The 21246-nt window shown below is 42.2% G+C and overlaps 1 protein-coding gene across 1 annotated transcript; it reads right to left on the reverse strand.

Moving 5' to 3' along the window:
- Positions 1-552: 552 nt before the first annotated feature.
- Positions 553-20743, reverse strand: LOC134965388 (nicotinamide N-methyltransferase-like). Its single transcript, XM_063941851.1, has 3 exons — positions 20593-20743; positions 17751-17958; positions 553-973 (listed from the first exon to the last, which is right to left on the reverse strand). Exons 1-3 carry the CDS (start codon positions 20741-20743, stop codon positions 553-555), a joined length of 780 nt encoding a protein of 259 aa, XP_063797921.1.
- Between the last annotated feature and the right edge of the window lie 503 nt (positions 20744-21246).

Genomic DNA, 21246 nt, shown 5'->3' on the forward strand with positions numbered 1-21246 from the left:
AAAGAGCTAGAGGGACTGGATTATGAGGAAAGGCTTACTAGGCTGAATATGTATACACTGAAAAAGAGGCGTCTAAGAGGAGACATTATTAATATCTTCAAATATGTAAAGGGGCATTACAAAGAGTTATCAGAGAAATAATTTATTAAAAGAACTCTGTTTAGGACACATGGGCACTCGCTGCGGCTGGAGGAGAGAAAGCTCCGAACGCAACGGAGGAAAGGGTTCAACACTGTTAGGGCAATAAGGACTTGGAATTCCATGCCAGGGAAGGTGGTAATGGCAGACTCTGTAAATGCATTTAAAAAAGGATTGGATAAATTTCTGATTGAAAATGATACCCAAGGTTATAACATCTAAATCCAGGTGTAGCATGATTATATTTGTTATCTAGTCATAAAACATTACTTCAGCAGGTACATTATAATCAACTCAACTTAATACAGGTTGAACACGATGGCCATTTTGCCTCTATTCAACCCCAATTACTATGTTACTATGTTACTATGTAACTGCACCTGACATAGCATGTGACTCAGAATCAGGCCCTTATTACTTTCTATGAGCTGTTATAAATATAACTGCCTCATAGTCACTAAGATAACTCACTACTTTCCTTTTCTTGACTGCACAGTGATCAATAACAAACCCTTCATCAGTGAGAACTTTTCTTGCAAATTTCTCATCATATCTGAACACATGTATCTTCTCCTGCCCAACCATTTTATAAGTTGTATTTAAAAGCCCTATCAATAACAGGTATCCTTCAGGTTTTAGTAGCTTCACAAGTTTTCTGAAATTATTTATATAATCATCTTGGTCTTTGCTGATCAAATCCAAGAAACCTGCACTGATGACACAGTCTGCTGGTTGGAGCACCTCCGGGTCTGTGAGATTCTCATTGTCAATGTCACATTTCATGATCTTTGTTATTGCTGTCTTCAATGTCATGTCTTTGTCCTGACACTGGTCACTGAAATATACAAACACAATAAAGTTCACTGGGATCTAGGACTAGCCATCCCATCACATGAGAAATAGGATATAGTTTTATATGGATATTGAATAAGTGGGAAGGTATAATTTAGGAGGGCATTGTTTGTTTTCTAGATGGGTTCCTTAAAATTGGTAGAGATTGGGCATTATTCTACACTTTCAATCAGACACCCCTTTAATCTTTCACGAGCATTTTATATGGCAGTGGTGGGACACAGGTGGCCATTGGATGCCTCTATCCGAGACACTCAGCTCCTACTTTTTCTCTGCTTAAAACACAGCTACATTCAATTAAAAAGTAGAGAATAAGACTGAAGATGACCAGAGCATTTCTTTGATGCTTATCCTCATACAATATAAGTAGTGTATGTGGATCTTAGAGCATTTGTGCCACTTTTGGGTTAGTGAAAGCATTTATTGGCATGTATAATTATGATTGCCATGTGGACTGGTGTAAGGGTTCTAGGCACCTTAGGTAAAGATTATATTACTGCCCTAATTCCCCAATACACTCCTTCAAACCATTTCCATAAAACCACACTTGGTCTATGACAATGGGGGCAAAGTTATTTTGCACATCAATTTATCAACTCATCCTCACAGCAACAAATTTGTCCACACAGTGAGCACTCCATCCTGCCACCCAGTACCTACTAATCCAATCACCCTGAGAACTCATTATGACCCCTCTTACCCCACACCCTCCCAGCACATATTAATCATTTCACTCCAAGCACTCATTAACCCCCCTCACAGCAAAAATTACTCCCCACCCTTCCCAACTCATATTTATCCTTTCACGCTCAACACCCATTAACCCTGTCACCTAGCACTTATTAATCCATTCACCCCCAGCACTCATTAACTCTCCTTCTCACAACACAATTTAGCCTCAATCACACACCAAGAACCCATTAAAGGTTCTCTTACTTGCCTGGCTCTTGATGCTCATTCAGCTCCTCATTCTTGTATAGCCTGTGCGGCTGAGGTTGAATAATTGGCTGTGCCAGAGGGAAGGGGAGGAAAGTGGAAAATATCCTGTTGTGCTTGTATTCCAGCAGCAGCATTTCACTGCCTGTTGGGATTCCTGTGTCAGCATTGTAATCGCTGGGATCCTGACAGGTGGTCTTGTAATTGCCTCCCTTTGTGAGGTGACCATAAAAGCTTCAGGCAGCATTTCCCACATACAGTATTGGGGGATTACTAATTCTGCCTAATTTCTACTCGGGAAATGCATAGAACCTATTTATTTCATTCTGTGTTATAGATTTAATTTAGGAAGAATAAAAATTTGGATGCTGTCATAGTGAATGGAGAAATCAGTAGAATATCACAAAATACATTATAAAATAATAAGTTTGATTTACCTTACCTGCTGAAATTACATAACTACAGTATCTGCATAATTTTAAAGAAATATAGAAACATATAATGTGAGGGCAGATAAGAAGAACTTGGCCAATCTCATCTGCCCATGTACTAAAACACACACACACACACACACACACACACACACACACACACACACACACACACACACACACACACACACGTTAATTTTGGTTGAGATCCAATTAACCAACCAATATATTTTTTGGGGTGTGGGAGAAAACCGGAGCACCCATAGGAAACTCATGCAAGTACGGGGAGAACATACAAACTCCACAAAGGTTCATGTTGGCAATCAAACCCACAACCCACTGCCCAAATTAACTGATTAAAAATATCTCATTAGACAGCTGAGGTATGTTATGAACCACAAGATTAGTAGTGTCTTCCATTCAGACAAATTAATGTAAAGTAAAGCACTGTGCTTCTTGTAAACTACAATATACATATAATACAGTGGCAGCATGCTCAGTAGTAAACATTGGGAGACCTTTACCTTATAAAATATACCTGTACATTTATTTTAAACATACATATTAAAATATAAAAAAAAAATCACAATAAAATACAAATATAATCACATGAGACTTGTTCATTATGTGTCCCTGGTGACTTGCAGGACATGGACAGTTAATCAATGGTCCTTAATGCTCCCTAGTGTTGTTATTCTAAGGTAGCAATATACCGTGAAATTGTTGCTTTAATGGGGGTCATTCTGAGTTGATCGCAGCTGTGCTAAATTTAGCACAGATACGATCATGCACTCAGACATGTGGGGGTCGCCCAGCACAGGGCTAGTCCACCCCGCATGTCAGTGCCGCCCCCCTTACCCCGCAGAAATGCAAAAGCATCACACAGCGACAATGCTTTTGCATCTCAGGGGTTACTTCCGACCAGCGCAGCTCCTGCTGCTGGCCGGGAGCACCTCCTCGCTGCCCCAGGTCGCAGCGGCTGCGTGTGACGTCACGCAGCCGCCGTGGCCCGCCCCCCCAACGGTCTGACCACACCTGCGTTGGCCGGACCACATCCCCTTAACACCGCTGTCCAGCCCCCTCCCTTCCAGTGACCGCCTCTGCTCAGAGGTGATCGCTAGGTAACAACGGCTGGCATGCGCTGGCACACTGTGGCACCAGCGCATGCGCAGTTCCAAACTGATCGCTGCGCTGCGATAAACTGCAGAATGACCCCCAATATCTTTTGCATATAAGTAGCATTTTTGTAGCACTAGAATTTCCAAATAAATGAATTACCTCACTGCATCCACAGGCTTTTATTGGTAAAAATATTCCACTTCGTCGATGCTGGCTGCCGGAGTCTCAGCTAAGTTCAGACAAAGAATACTGATTACCATATCTATCTCTGCCTGTTCACTGAGAGAGTAGAAAAGGGAACAGTAAAGTAGCGGTCTCCTGACTAACACCGGTAAGTGCTGCTCCTCACAGGAGTATTTGAAGATGAATGGTTTATTAAGAGGTCAGTGCCTATTATCAGCAACTTTATAATCCTGACTGACTCTTGAGGTAAATAAGCAGATGGAAGAAGAAGCTGGGGGTAAATGACAGATGAGAATCACATCTGTTAGTGCTGGCTGCTGAGGAAATAGTTTGGAATTGTGCAGACAATGGGGGTAATTCCAAGTTGATCGCAGCAGGAATTTTTTTAGCAGTTGGGCAAAACCATGTGCACTGCAGGGAGGCGGCTATAACATGTGCAGAGAGAGTTAGATTTGGGTGGGGTGTGTTCAATCTGCAATCTAATTTGCAGTGTAAAAATAAAGCAGCCAGTATTTACCCTGCACAGAAATAAAATAACCCACCCAAATCTATCTCTCTCTGCACATGTTATATCTGCCTCCCCTGCAGTGCACATGGGGGTAATTCCAAGTTGATCGCAGCAGGAATTTTTTTAGCAGTTGGGCAAAACCATGTGCACTGCAGGGGAGGCAGATATAACATGTGCAGAGAGAGTTAGATTTGGGTGGGTTATTTTATTTCTGTGCAGGGTAAATAATGGCTGCTTTATTTTTACACTGCAAATTAGATTGCAGATTGAATACACCACACCCAAATCTAACTCTCTCTGCACATGTTAAATCTGCCTCCCCTGCAGTGCACATGGTTTTGCCCAACTGCTAAAAAATTTCCTGCTGCGATCAACTTGGAATTACCCCCAATATCTCTATTATAGCCTGTAGTCTGGTAATTACTTCTTCTGTAATCTTCTTCACTAACCCTCCTGAGGTAACGGTCAGCGACATAGACCGAGAAACGTGTTGAGGATCGGCTCTTTTGGATGACACACAAGCACAGTGTGTGCCCTATTTCAAAGTGAACTGTGATCTACAGCGTAAATCTCCCACCCCAAATGGGTTCAAGCCGCTGCCGCGCCGTCATCTGCTCTTGACCCCCTCTGCTACTCCTAGAATGGACCATACAGCAGGGCACAGCAGCACACACTGAATAGCTCAAGGATCGCAAATTACCTATTGGGTAAGACTTCATCACAGGCTGCAGTCCCGATCAGTAATCACGGATCACTATGGCCGGTAATACTGCTAGTGATCAGATCTTCAAATGCTGCTGTTATATCAGACTCTACACACTTCCTGGCTTCATTGTATATGTTGCAGCTACAGTAGCAAAATAATGTGTCCAGTCTAACACTTTGGAAGTAGATCAGATCACCCACTTGTGTCTCCAATACATGCTACATTGTTGCAGATTTTTAATAATTATTGTGTATTTGCTTGTATTTTCATGTTATTACATTTTAAAGGTATTGTACATATCTGCTTTTTTAAATTAAGTTGATTCACTTTACCCCAGCAACACTACCACTTCTTTTCTATTTTTTGGTGTTCCTTGTTCAGGGTGTGCCCGTCCTGCCTATGGTGAACAGCTTGTTCTTGGATTGATTTGTTGATGTTTCTAGCTCCAGCAATATTTTTTTTGTATTCTTCTGTAATCTGACTGCCATTACTGTCTCTGTGCTGTTATTGTGAACTGGAGATAGTGTATCACTTTACTACAGCCTTATTGTTAGCTGAGACTCTTGTCTGCAATAGTACTAGTGCTGACTAAGATAGTGTTATAAGTCCATAGGTGATAGATCACTGTCTCTGTCCTCCACTAAGCTGTGCAGGTGTGATGTGTGGTGCTTATTGTACTACCTCTCCTGTAGACAGCAATGCCCTTATATGGAGATCCCAGCCCTGTCTCACAGTCTGCCTCGGCTGTACGGAGATGAGCTGTCCCTTAGACATACTCCTCCCTCCACTGTCAATCTTACCTTTGGTAAGTATCTTTCTCAACTGAGTGAATGCCTCCTGGCACTGTGTTGTACACATAATAGAATATTCCTGGAATGACCAGAGTCAGGAACCCCTCGAAGAAGTTTGATGATTTGGGCTGCAATTTTGGCAAAGTGTTCAGTAAAGTGCCTATAATACCCCACAAAGCCTAGAATCCTTCTGAAATCTCTGATGTTCTGAGTAGATGGCCAATCCTGCACGACTCTAATTTTCTATGGATCAGTAGAGACTACGTGGCCCAAGGAATGAAACTTTTGGCTTGATAATGTAGCACTTAGAATGTTTAATCTTTAGCCCATACTTGATTAACTGCTTGAAAACTTCTCTCAGGCATTGAAGGTGATCCTGGTAGGTTTTAGAAAAGATAATAATATCATCAAGGTACGATAAGACATTCTCAAAGTTTATGTGTCCATTACTTGCTGGAAGGTTCATGGAGCATTGTATAACCCAAAGGGCATATGTTCAAACTTAAATAGCCCCATTGGAATAGTAAAGGCAGACTTTTCTCTATCTTCAAGAGCCATCTGAATTTGCCAGTAGCCACTAGTCAAGTCAAGGATAGAGAAATACTGGGCTGATTTCAATGCTTCTAGTGACTCTTCTATCCGCAGCAATGGGTACGCATCCTTATTTGTGACATTGTTTAATTTGCAATAATCCACGCAGAACCTTAACTGCACATCCTTTTTTTTAACAAGACTACTGGAGCTGCTCCTAGACTATGTATTTCCCTGATGACCCCAGAGGCATTCATGTCCTCCAGAATTTGCCTTACTGGTTGGTATAGAGCCTGTGCAAGGTGTCGATGCCTCTCTCTAATCGGTACTGCATCTCCTGTGGGAATATGGTGTTGAATGATGTTTACCTTTCCAATATCTGAAGGATCTTTACTGAAGGATTTGAACTTTTCCTGAACAACTTGGAGAACTCCTTATCTTTGTTGAAGTGGGATATTTCCATTCCAAATCTGTATGGTCTTCCACCATGCCTCTGTTTCTCAGTTCGACTCAGGCTTTGTCATCACACTGCACTGATTTGCACTGAAACTCGGGTCAATAGTGTATTGAAAAGTGTTTTTTAACAATTTAGCAACTGAGCAATTATGACATAACCGAATATGGTGGTTATGAGGATTCAGAATTCGGGACTCGTCCATCTTCCACTTGTACTAGTGATCTCGCAACAACTGTGTCGTCCTGAAAATTAATCTCATTGGGCTCCACCATAGCTTTGTAACTGGTGCCCCGGGGTCCACAATGGGCCTTGCCCCACACATTGTTTTGGAATTATGCTGTATAATCACAGGTCGGTAATCTGCTACCCGTATTTTTCCTATCTCTCCCTCCTGATTGGCAAATCTCTGATGCACCTGAAGGATTTTTATTGCGCATTGCAATGCTCATTTCACCATAGTCCTCTTCTTGGTAAATGCATTTTTCCATGACCCTATCACTTCATCGGAACAATATTGAAGGACATTCATCCCTATTATAACAGGGGTAGCATTGACCTCATCTACATTAGTAATGATACATCTTTGCTTAGGCAGCTGAACATTGCCAATTAGAATATCATTTTCTCAGTATCCATAGCAAGATATTCCCATTCCATTACTGTCTATTAACTGTAACCATGTTAGCGGTGAAAGTTGAACCTGTTCAGCTCCCCAATACATCAGTCTTTAACTGTATACTGGTGACCTGGGACCCAGTATCAAGCATGGCTGGTATTTCTATAGCATTCAATAAGATGTTTATAATTGGACACTGTTTCATGTACTATTGCCACCAGCATTCTGGTGTCGGGTCTATTCTTGCTGGCCCCCCCGAGGGTTGTCCTCCATCCTTGGGGCAGGGGAGTTTAAAGATCCGGCTTGACCACAATTCCTCTTGATGTGTCTGCTCTGGTTGAACTGATGGCAGATTGAGCACCCCTGTGAATCAAATATGTCAATGGGTCAATGCCTATTGAACGTGGAAGAGTCCACAAGTCAGTGTTCAGTCTCCTTCACTCTGCTTGTTGCCTGTCCTCTCGAGGTTCCATGGCTTGTCTAGCAAAATGTTTTAATTCCTTGCACATTTCTGCCATGCCAGCACTTAGTACCTCTACTCGCCCCATCAATGTTTGTAGCAGATCAGGGAATGGCTTCTGGGCTCCTTGAGAAATGACTTCTTTGTTTGGGAATCATTTCCCTTGCCCGATTCCTGAAAGCCTGGCAACTCAGGGAAGATCACTTCATTACTCTGGTGAGAGCCCATCAATTTAATTGCTGCTTCTTTGAAAGTCAGAAGGAACACTCAGGAAATTGAAGTCTTAACTAGAGATGTGCACTGGACACTTTTCGGGTTTTGTGTTTTGGTTTTGAATCTGGATCTGCATACGTGTTTTGGATCTGGATTGGTTTTGCCAAAACCACACTTTCGGGTTTTGGTTTTGGTTCTGGATTTAAAAAAAAAAAAACAGCTAAAGTCACAGAATTTTTATTTGTTCCTACAGTATTATTAACCTCAATAACATTAATTTCCAATCATTTCCAGTCTATTTTTAACACCTCACACCACACAATATTGTTTTCAGGCCAAGAGGTTGCACTGAGGTACTGTAACTGGATGACTAAGCTAAGCGACACAAGTGGGCGGCAAAAACACGTGGCTCATCTAGGAGTGGCACTGCAGTGCCAGACAGGATGGCAGTTTTAAAAACTAGGCCCCAAAGAGCACATAATGCAAAGAAAAAAAGAGGTGCAAGATGGAATTTTCCTTGGGATTGTTGTGTAAACAGAACATGCACAGTTTAATAAACCCATCATTTTAGCGACAGGTTGTCCCGCTGGAAAAATTTTGCCAAGTTCTTTGAATCATAGCTAGCTACAAACATACCACCTCCTTATTTGATGACATTTCACATTATGAGAAGAGTCAAGAGGAAGAGTACAGTGTCAAGAATGTGATAAAAAAAATAAAGAGGCCCATACAATCAGAAACAACACATAGGCTTTCGCCGCCACTCCTATCTTGGTGTGGAACAGAAAGGACTGTAAACATGCAAATATATAATTTCCATATTACTGGACAAACTGAAAAACTAGGGGCCAAAGCATCCGAATATGTACCCCCTTCACCATTTTCAGGGATTACAATAATCTCGGATTTAATGCTGGTATGCAAATAAACATGTGTATACCACAGGATCAAGATTGGATATTTCCCCCTCCACAGAGTCTGGAGATTTATTTTGTAAAAATCTCATGGGTTTCTTTTTTTCCATTTTTTATTGCATTTTTATTTACAAATTTTGTGGCAGATGCCTTATTTTAATTTTTCACAGCTCCCAGTTACACACATGGGAGCTACCTGTGTGTCTTAGTTGCACGCATGTGAGCATGCCTGTGTGTCTTGTTTATTATATTCCTATATTATTTTTTTAAAAAGCAGCCCTTTAGATGTTTTAGCAGCCCCTTGTGAGCCCCCACAGCAGCCCTGGATGGGCAAGTTGAGTTTGAGTGGGTTCAAAACAGTACTAAGCAGGACTGTACAGTGATTTTTTGTTATTGAGTCCCTACCCTAGTGGATCTTACCACTCTACAGTCCAAACTCATTTCATATTACAAGTAGGACTGTGGGAGGAAGCAATGCTAACCTCTGTGCCAACAGCATGCCTCAGCCTGGCAAGCCAGCCAGCTTTCTGGCTTTCAACCACCATGAGACTCCATACTGTGCCCTTATTCAGTAACTGTTTGTGCCTCACAGGAGCTCCTGGCCCACCAAGTGCTGCAGTGCAATGGAAAGCTGATGCAAGGCAAGATCACTGAAACTGTTCTTCTAACACCGCAAGGTCTTGTGATAACCCTACGCAGCCCTTACATTGTACAATTAATAAGGAGAAAACATTTACAAAATAAAGCAAAAGAACCCTGTACAAGAAATGTGCATCTTGTAAATAATCCCAAATTGTGGAAAATTAATAAATCAAAATTAAGGTTAACTAATTGGAGCCATTAATTTGATCCCTAATATGAAATAATTGAGAAGAACCTCTCTCTAATGCTGGGTACACAGTGCACACTAGAAGATATATCTACTAGAGATGAGCGGGTTCAGACAGGGCACCCCTGGAAATTATATGGCAGTCATATAGACATACAGTAGGTGTGTTTTGTAAATCTAGTTTTCTCCTCCAGTTGGCATAGAAAATGAAGTAGGAGATGTTGCCATGTCACATTCTGATGGATTATGATTCTATCTCTTATGAGTCTGACTGAGTTTGGCCACAAATGTAGTCTTTTCCCACTTTATTGGAAAACACTTTGTCAAACTTGGAATTACCATTTCCAGCTTTATGGCTATATATTTTCACAAATCTGGTTGTGATGTTGAATATTGTTTCATATTCTGCACTAGGCTTTAATTTAAAATGTAAACCCTGGAACAAGTACAGCAGCACCCCTGGAATTACACAGCAGCACCTCTGGATTTATGCAGTAGATAGCCAGCACCCCTATATGTTTACAGTATACAGGAGTGGGCCATAGCATACCATTATTTTTACAGCACCCCTATATTTTTACAACATACAGAACAGGGCCACAGCATTCTGTTATATTTACAGCACCCCATATGGACACAACATTCCTTTATTTTTACATCACCTGACATGGAGACAGTGTTCCTTTATTTTTACAGCACACCTATACTTTTACAGTATACTGGACAGAGCCACAGTGTTCTTTTATTTTTACAGAACCCCTGTATTTTTACACTACCCTTGTATTTTTACAGAATACAGGAAAGAGCCACAGCACCCCTGTATTTTCATAGCACCCCTGTATTTTTACAGCATACAGGAGAGGGCCACAGCACTCCTGAATTTTTACAGCACCCCTGTATTGATACAGCATAAAGGATAGGGCCACAACACCCATGCTTTTTTACAGCATACAGTACAGTATTACAGCACCCCTGTATTTTTACAGCATACATGACAGGGACACTTCACTCCTGTATTTTCACAGCACCCCTGTATTTTTACAGCATACAGGAGAGGGCCACAGCACTCCTGAATTATTACAGCACCCCTGTATTGCTACAGCATAAAGGATAGGGCCACAACACCCCTAAATTTTTACAGCATACAGTACAGTATTACAGCACACCTGTATTTTTACAGCATACATGACAGGGACACAGCACCCCTGTATTTTACTGTACCCAACAGTGTCAAAGTGCCTTTTTAATTTTACACCACACAGAACAGTACACCTGTACAGCACAGGACTGCAGCACCACTGTATAGCACCCTAAACAGCACAGGACATGCCAGAATAGCAACCCTGTACAGCACAGGACAACAGCACCCATAACAGCACAGTACAACAGCACAGAACACCGCATCAGAACAGCACAGGACAGCAGCACCCCTATCAGCACCGTACACCAACACAGGACACCACCTCATAACAGCATAGGATAGCAGCACCCCTAACAGCACAGTACACCAGCACAGGACACCACCCCAGAAGAGCACAGGACATCAGCACCCCCGTACACAACCACCCACAGACAGAGGTCTGTCTCCCTCACTCTCCAAGTCCAGAGTAAAAATAGCAGTGACACACGGCTCCTTATATGGATTCCAAAACCCACAAGAATCCGACAGCAGGATTATGACATTTTGCCTTATTCTGGGATCCGAGTCTGGCAGGAAGTCCTGAGCCGGATTCAGATGTGGGCTCAGATCCTGAAGTCCTAGGAAGTTTGGATCTTGGAGATCTGAACTCATTCATCCCTAGTCTAAACAAACGTAACTGAGTTTTAAAATTCTCACTATCTGCAACTTCTATGACTTTGTTAATCAGGGTTTCGTTAACATTTCTTACTTCAGTGTTGTCTATCGCTTGCATATTCCATAATGTCTCTTGTAGGCCTAGAGCATAGCCATGTAGATTCCCCTGGCTGTTGTTTCCTCACATAAAATTTCATTTTTAGATCAGAAATGGTACTAATATCGAAGATATCTGCTAAACTCTGCAAATTTTGATCAATATTCTGTCATTCTTCTTGTGGCCATGAATTAATGCAGATACCTTTAGTTGTCCAACTAGAATCTCCACTTGCTGACCATCCATTAAGGGGTTGAGATGAAAAACATACTTTTCATCTTGTTCTTGAACTCTCTCAGAGAGTTGCCGTCGGAATCTAGATAATATGCTGTGTAGGTTGGGAGCCATGGGGACCCGAAGTAACAGAGGGGGGGGGGGGGAGATATGGGAAGGGGACTATGTTGAGGTTGGTAGAATAAGTGAGAACACCAAAATGGAAGGGGGTAAGGCCAGATCTGCATGGAAGGTAATGAGAGAGTCAACATGGTGCAAGGCAACTGTGTCTGAAAATGGTGGTTCCAAGGGCTCCAGCCTGCCGAAAATGTATCCACCGAGTCGTGGAGTAGGAATGTGATATATTCCATTGAGGCTACAATTTTTTTTTTATCACCGCTTGTTGGGATGGGGCAGCGGATGTTTTAAGTTAGCTGCTATCAATAATTTAAAGGAATTGAATATATGGTTGCATAATTTGCTTTCCGGTGTGGAAATGTTTTCCAGTGGTTTGCAAAGCAATGCATGAAGTGGATTTTTGGGGATGGATGAATTAGTGATGTGTCTTAAGAGAGAAAAAATATCATTCCAGTAAGTGCCAATCCCCGGGCAATCCCACTAAATATGTAAAAACGAGCCCTTGGATCCATAGTGTCTCCAACACAGATCTAAGCTTAAGGGAAAAATATTGTGTATTCGTGCAGGAACCACGTACTACCTTGAGTATACCTTGTAGGCATTTTCCTTGATATTCAAATTTATAGAGGCTTTAGCGACCAACTCTCTAATTTCAAACCAGTCCCCCTCCTCCAGAGTCACACCCAAATCACGTTCCCAGGCTAGTTCGAATGGCTCCTTGGAGGAGGGGGAGCCTGCAAGAAGAGAGTACAAAATGGATAAAATGCCCCTACGGTCAGTAGTATAAAAACATAGTCATTCAAAGGGGGTTGAAGGTCTGAGTTTGTCAGGCCTACTCAGGGAGTGCACAAAACTGATAATCTGCATAAAGTCCAAGTGTTTAGATTGTGGTACTCCATATTTCTCGCAGGGGGGTGAAAAGTTGTTTGGGGCATATTCCCCTGAAATATGTATAAACCTGGTTATACCCATTGTAACCCAAGGGCGCATATAAGAAGCCATACAACCCAAGAGGAAGCTGGGTGGTGCCAGATAGGTGTCAGAGGTGAAAGGTATGGTGCTAAGTTGTGATTCCTATTGAGGCTATCCCAAGTTTTCAGTACTGTTTTGACACAAAGAGTGGCGCTGACCGAGGCTGTTCTCATATACGGAGGTAGCCATGGAAGAAAGCTGACCTGTTGATAGTTAATCAGGTTGTTTTCCAGAGTCACCCACTTCTTGCAACCCTCCTGGGAATGCAATGCTACTACATGGCTTAGTTGTGTGGCTTGGAAGTACCATTCAAATATAGGTAGGCCTAATCCTCCATTGATTGAGGATTTAGCGAGACACTTCCTGCCGAGTCAAACACAGGGGAGTAAAGTCCAGTAGTGGAAACAAATGCTGCTGGGTTATGATACATAACATGCAATGCAGACATAAAGCCACCACATAGGCCATAGGACCGCAACATTTGAAACATAAATGGCCAGGACAGGCAGTCAAAGGCCTTTTCAGCATCTAACAATAACAGAACTGCTGGATCTTATGTTTATTTATGTGTTAGATTAAATTGACCATACGCCTAGTATTGTCTAGGGCCTGTATTGTATGGACAAATCCCACATGATGTGCATCCATTAATTGTGTCAGGTATATATCGAGCCTAATAGCCAATATTTTCGCAATCAGCTTTAGTTCTGCATTGATGAGTAAAATAGGCCTGTAGCCCATTCACAGTGTGGGGTCTTTTCCAGGTTTGGGGAGCACAGTGGTTGTCGATTTTAAGGAGTCAGCATGACAATGTACACCTTGCATCACTTTGTTATAACCGGCAAACAGATGGGGAGCTAGTAAGCTGGATAAAGACGTAGTAAGACATGGGAAAACCATTGGGGACTGTTGCTTTAGATGGTTTTTGGGTCTTCAGGGTTGAATGAAACTCCTTGATCGACATAGGGGAGTTGAGGGTGTGCGTGGCAGAGTCCGAGAGTTTAGGAAGGTTACATGCGTCCAGGTAATGCTGGGAAATTATGGAGGGCATATTGGGTCTTCAAGCCAGGACAGGCAAGTTATAAAGAGATTTATAGTAAGTATAGAATGAGTTGTTGATAGAACCTGGATCGTAGCTAAGGGTATTTGATTCATTTCTAAGAGCCAGAATAGTTTGAGACTTTCTTTGCCCTGAGTTCTGCTTGGAGTCAGAGTTGTTGTTTTTTTCATAGAATTTTTGGTTGCGGTATCAAAGGGATTTTTGGTGCGCTCAGCCAGGAGGGACAGAAGTACACCCCTAACAGTCTGGATCTGGTTTAAATTTGGGAAGAATGGTATCATTTATGTATGTTTTCTAGATGAGTCAATTGGAAGGCAAGAAAAGTGATCCTCTCGGTTTGCTGTTTCTTCCTATGTGAAGCATATTTAATTATCATGCCACGGAGGACCACCTTGTGGGATTCCCAAATTACTGGAAAGGGAATATTGTCTCTTATGTTAACCTTGAAATAGTTTTTTAATTGGATTCTGATGTAATCCTGAAAGTGTGGGATGCAAAGGAGGGATTTCATTCAAGCTCCAAGATTGGCGGCCCTTGTGAGTGTTTATTGGATCAATGGTAGCCAGAACAAGCGAAAAGTCTGACCAAGCATTGGAAATAATGTCTACTTTCAGGAAAGATTGAATTAAATTACTGCATCCAAGATTCATGTCGATGCATGTGTATGTATCGTGGGGATTGGAAAAGAAGGTATTGTCTCTGGAGGACAGGTAGTGTACCTGCCATGTGTCAAATAGACCGGCCTCAGCCATGTGTCTCCTTAGATTACCTGGGGGTAAAAATGGCCATGGTCACGTGTCATGAGGGAGCATACAAGACTAGGGTAGTGGCTACATGACAATAGGGCCTGGCCACATTATGCCACACACCAAAATGCCCATTACACATTATGACAACCACTTTTATGCCCATTACACATTATGCCAGACACTGTAACACCCATTACATATTATGCCACACACCGTAATTCCCATTAAACATTATGCCACACACTGTAATGCCTTACATATTATACCACACACCATAATGCCTATTGCATATTATGCCACACACAGTTATGCCACTGACACCATTTTATGTCCCAAACACAAAAATTCCCCATATAAATTATGCCCCAGCTGTGGGCTGGTGGTACTGAATACCAACACCATATTTCTTAATGGTACTCCATACCTCCCCATACCACCCTACTTTCAGCACTGCACACTCCTGTCCACTGTCACCAATGTACGAGGGGTACTCTATGCATTTGTAGATATTAATAAATAAATATACCACAACAACACATAAGACAAATATATGAGTACAAATAAGACTTTCCACGGTGAATATGAAAAGGGAAAGTGTTCTTTTGGTGGGGTGCCACATATTTTCCTGACTGTCCCCTCCATAGCTGCCTCATTTAGAGGTCCCTTTATTAACATTATTTATACTTAAATAATGTGAAAAGGGGTGTTTTCTGTTTTCACACCCTTTCACATTATTTTATTATCACCTGAATGAATTAAAGGGCATTTCAAAAAGTTTTCATGAAAAACGACTCCAAACCCTTTCATTAACTTTTTTTTAGTAACCCACATCGCATTCCCCATACTTATAATTGGAAATGCGATGTGGCCAAATTTACTAAAAAAAAATGTGACAAAATACTGCAGTGTGCCCTGTGATAATTTTGCCAGATCAGGCTGGTGAGATCACAGGGCAGCACTGTGATAGGCAGTCATTTGCCCAACTTTCTCTGCCCCTGTCAGCCAGGGTAGCGCATGTGCAGCAGGACATTGGGGTATTTTATATGAAAAATACCCTGATGTTGCTGCGGAGTGTCATCGCAGAGACAGGGCTTAATCGCAAGCTGTGTCCCTGCATGCGATAATTGATACATCCCTGCAATGTAATCAATTATTGCGGTGCAAATTTGGGCGATTTTACCACATGATATCTGCACCCAAGGATGCAGATGGTGATAAATAGGACCCTTATTTCTCCCTGCATATATCCTCAATTTTCCCCTCCAAAGCTGTCTCTCATTACCCCCTCTGTAGCTCTCAGTCTCAGTAAGTTCCTTCCATATAACACTGAGCCTCTTGCAGCACTCACTGACCTCACAGCTCACCCACTGACCCCTCCCCCACAGTTCACTCACTGACCTCATAGCTCCCCCACAGTTCACTTACTGACCTCACAGCACACACTGGCCTCACTGTACCAACAACAGCACTTCACTATCTACCCCACACAGCAATCCCCTACAATGTCCATCTCACATCATTCCCTAAAACTTTCACTGTCTACCTCACAGCATCTCCATTCAATGCACTCCCCCCTTCAACAAACACCACACACCAATCCCCTACTCAGGACTCCTAAATGTCCACCCCACAGCACTCTCTCCCCCATCCAGTCCACAGCAATCTCCCTGGTTCCTCCAATAACCACCCATCAGCAGCACCAACTTACCTGCTCTACTTTTGCCTAGTCTCCTGTAGCTGCTCAGCTGTTCTTGTCCAATGATAGTAAGCTCTCCATCAGCGGCACGCAGCAGCCCAATGCACATGCGTAGTCACACCTGACTGTCAGTAAGAGAGGAGCTCAGGGAGGCGGAGCTGCCCGGCCAGCTACTCTTATTGTGTTATAGGGCAGAGCGGCCAGGTGGGGAGCATCCTCTCTACCTACCTCCTTCCTTCCTCCCACAGCCAGCCATGTGCAAGCACAGCATGGCTGCAGGTGGCCCAGAAGCTAAGATGGCAGATGGCAACATGTCCCCGTTACCAGCCCGCCACTGGCTGCATCCCACCTATAAAAGTAGATGCCAGCACTTTAATTGATCTGACTTAATAATTTGTTCATTCATTGACCACAAGAAGTTAATAATGAACAGCCAACAGAATGGTTTCCCATACTGCAGCCAGACTCACGACGGGTATGTGCTATAAGGCTCCTTTTGAGTAATTCATGTCTATATTCTGCAAAGAGCAACTTCATGTCCCTCAGTAAAGGGTTTTTTTATTTTTACCTAGTACTCTCCTTCAGGAGAGAAGAGAAGTAGAATCCATATGGATTTAGGCGATGAATGAAACTGAAACCCAGGGATTTGGGCAAGTTGTTTATTTCAAATGAAAGAGTTACACAGTAATGGGTTTAGTAATATTAGCTAAGTCTGTTGAAATACATATAACAGGAGACCACGGAGGTCATTCAGATCTGATCACTGGGCTGCATTTTTTGCTGTCCTGCATTCAGATTGTTGCCGCCTACAGGGGGAGTGTATTTTTGCTGTGCGTGTGCAATTCTATGTGTACGCCGAGCTGCTAAAATTGTGTATTCAGTCTCAGCGCAGCCCAGGACTTACTCTTCCAGTATGATTGTCGCAAGAGCTGACGTCAGACACCCTCCCTGAAAATGATTGGGAAAGCCTGCATTTTCCAGAACACTCCCAGTAAACAGTCAGTTACCATCCACAAACTACTTCCTCTTGTCAATCACTTTGCGAATGCCCATGCAAATGAATTTTTTGCACCATCCCGTCGCTGACCAGCGATCCTCATTGTTGTTGTCCGACGAGCATGTGCATTGTGGTGCATACGCATGTGCAGTTAGGATCTGATCGGCCGCTGTGTGAAAATGCACAGCAGTGATCAGATCTGAATTACCCCCAATGGCATGAGCTGTACAACAGATATTTCTTTCATCCCAGGATAAATGACGCCCAGTGTAAAGCATTTGGAATAGGTTACTGAGTACTGACACTGGGCTTACACTTGATAGATGTTTTGGAAAATATGTTTTCTTACCTGTTTTCTTCTGTGAATTTAATATATTCTATTATGTGAGACCAATCAAACGCTCCGGTACGTGTGTTAATCCATTTGTTCAGCTCCATAATACATTGCTCAGAGACCTTCAGCACAAGGATCTGTTTGAAATATCCACTGGCTGTATATAGATGATGAATGAAGGATCCATAACTGATGTCAATCAAAAGGTCTCCCTTAATGTGACCTGCAGGGAAAGACCCCAGTAATTACAGAGTGTAATATACTGTAATATGTAGCATCTACAATACTCTACTATGCATCATTCTGTAATGTCCTGTTACAAGTAGAGATGTGCGGGTTCTAATTTACCAATTTTTTTTTTTGCAAAATTTATTTAAAGTTTGGATTTATTCATATTTATCTTATTGGTTATCCAAAACAAGTGAGAACCCGCACATCCCTAGATACAGGTAAGCCACTTCCTCACAACACACCTGTTGCTGCTTTACTGTAATGTATGAGGTATGTAAGTACTTCTTTGATCAGCATTTTCAATAACTGGAGCCACTTTTCCTGCATATACACACAGACATTTACACACCTCAGAAGTGTCATAATGTGCCATAATGTAAACTCTTAGGAAACATACACACTTAGATATCACTGATGCCTGGCGTGTGTGAGTTACCAGTTCCCTCTGCTGGTGTCTATTACAATGCAATGCACCTAGCCCGTACCAGGAGAGTGTGCTGATTAATATGATATGTAACACTTGTATATATGTGTGCAAATGAGCCTGTATGTGAAGCACAACAGAACTTGGCATGAAAACAAAGTGTTGCCGCTGCATTGTAGCACTTCAAAAACAGATTAAGAAACTCATTACCTGGGCACAGGCTTGTACGAGGGTACTGGCAGAGGCCAGGGCCAGCTGGTGAGAAGGATGAATGCTCCTGTCCATAGTGTATGCATAGTGTTCCTCATTCTTTTTTTTTTAGAGGTGCATGGCCAAACCTTCCGGATTTTGCCACACCCCCTGTATCTTCTGGGCCCCGCATATGTTTTTTTGCCAGCCTTTCCCATCTCGGCTCTACTCTAGGTAGGAAGATTTTTGAGCATTGTTTTTCATTCTGTTATGGGGCCCATGCAGCTTAAGGGGGCTACACCCTGCACCTGTTTCTTTACTTCTTTACCAAACCCAGCAAACTCTCCTCCTAGGCCTTCTTTCCCACACCCACTGTTTACCTCATCTGTGTCACCCTTGTCTATCTGCCCCTCCCATTTAGAATGTAAGCTCTCATGAGCATGGCCCTCTTCCCTCATGTGATTTTCTTTCTCTTACTAAAACTATCTTCTACTCCATACTCCCTAGAGAATGTACAGTCCCACATCCTGCTCTGGTAGCATCTTGGTGGCCCTGTTTCTGCCACTGCCCTGACTTCATGCTCTAAGTGGGGGACCCAGATGGTGCAACCAGAAATTACATCCGACAAGGGAACCAGCTGGTAAATTACAGTATATTGCACATGAGCTGGGGGCTACACATAGGAGAGGATATCCTGCATCAAGTATTAGGGTCTGGTGCAGTGCAGCCAGGGATCCTGTGACCCTGGAGTAAGACCTGGGATTGTCATGGCTGCCCCGGGATCCTCCCACCCAACTGTAATACCTGGGGAAATCATCGCTGAAAGGGATCCTCTTACCCAACTGTAAGACCTAGATTACAGTAGATTGCACCTGAGCTGTTGGGATCCTCCTCACCTATGGGCTACACATAGGTGAGGAGATCCTGCATCATGTGTTAGGGTCTGGTGCTGTGCAGCTGGGGATCCTGTGACCCTGGAGTAAGACCTGGGATTGTCATGGCTGCCAGGGATCCTTCTACCCAACTGTAAGACCTAGGGGCATCATCGATAACAGAGATCCTCTCACCCTACTGTAAGACCCCTCTGTTTGCAGTGCACTCTGTTCTTTATAAAGTGTGATAGGGAGGAGGAATAATATTTATTTTATGTCAGAAAGGGGGGGGGGGGGTTCCAGATTTCTGCCTTGCCCATGGTGACAAACATCCTAGTTTTGGCCCTGGTCAACCCCACCTACTTTTTAGTTGGTCTTGTCTTAGGCCATTTCAAGTGCTCAATTTGCCCTTCTAGTCCTTGTCATCTGATAGAGCGATTACACAGGGTTCTTCAATCCTCACTCAATACACTGTAACTACAGTATGTAAGTGGGCAGATATAATGATATAATGCATACAGATGGAGCCTCGCTCATCTATCTGTCTCTGGCATTTGGCATATTGCATTACTGGTGAGTGTAATACTAGTGATCATCCACCAGATTTTGCTTTTAAAAATCACTGTTGCGCATGCGTGAGGTGTCAAATAAAATACTATTGTGCAAGAATCACCATTGCTCATGCAAGAGGTCACCATTGAAATACACTATAGCGCAAGAACTACTTTCTGTACAGTACTGTATGTTACATAGACATGTCAGTAGACAGATATAATGATGTAATGCATATTCCTAACACTCAATGGCAATCAGTATGTACTGTACACAGTCATGTTCTGTCATCAAACACAGACTCATAGGCATTGCATTTAGCAAATAAAAAAATAATTCTTCACGTTAACAACTGCATAGAAATATATAATTTTAGATCCATCATAAAGTATCATTATTACAATTTATTGATATAGTCCAAGGATTTTCTGCAGCACTTTACAGAGATTATATTTGTCATGCAAATCAGTCCCTACTCCATTAGAGAATACAGTCTTAATTCCTTAACACACAATCATATACATGCAATCACTCACACAAAGGTAAGTTATTCAGTATACTATATATACTGTAAGTATAATATACATACCTGCACTGAATGCACGGTGTAAACATTCCATTGGAAATTTAATTGAATCATCTCTAAAGTCCATGTCTGGTTTGCTAGATAAATATGTTTCCAGATATTCTTTAGAATCAAAGCCGTGTACAGGATAGAATTTATGGTTGCTGGAATCCATCTTTTATTACTGTGTCACAGGCTGTCTGATGCTCACGTATATTAATTTCCTGGCTCAGGAATTCTGTTTATAAACACTAGGATCCAGTTATATAAACTAATCAGTAACCAGGATATCCGTGTTATCACATGATGGTTTATCGGCGTCAGGAGCTGTCTTGGAAATGCAGATGACAGTGTGATCATCTCCTAAAGCAAAATAAATTATCATACTAATTATTTTTTTAATTTATATTTAAATATTGTAAAATATTTAAGCAATTTAATTAAAATATTTCTAGAGCAAACACATACTGTATACAGATATTTGGCCTGCCATAGTGGAATTTAAATTCAAGGCCATAGTCATTTGTTTGAAAACAAAAATAAAGTTTGAACAGTGAAAGTGGAATACTATTAATAGATATACAGTATGCCAACCAGGATAAAAATGTGAGAGAGAGTGGAAGCAAGTGGGAATACAAAAAGAAGAAAAAGGGAAAAAGCGGAGTATGATGAAAACAG

Source organism: Pseudophryne corroboree, chromosome 10 (genome assembly GCF_028390025.1).
Source record: "Pseudophryne corroboree isolate aPseCor3 chromosome 10, aPseCor3.hap2, whole genome shotgun sequence".
Taxonomy (NCBI): Eukaryota; Metazoa; Chordata; class Amphibia; order Anura; family Myobatrachidae; genus Pseudophryne; species Pseudophryne corroboree.

Excerpts from the sequence above, each read along its gene's own strand:
- LOC134965388 (XM_063941851.1), bottom strand. The coding sequence starts at position 20,743 with ATGGATTCCAGCAACCATAAATTCTATCCTGTACACGGCTTTGATTCT. Across the intron at positions 17,959-20,592 it reads ACACCGTGCATTCAGTGCAG|GTCACATTAAGGGAGACCTT; the intron begins GTATGTATATTA and ends CTTTCCCTGCAG. Across the intron at positions 974-17,750 it reads AAATTCACAGAAGAAAACAG|TGACCAGTGTCAGGACAAAG; the intron begins GTAAGAAAACAT and ends TGTATATTTCAG.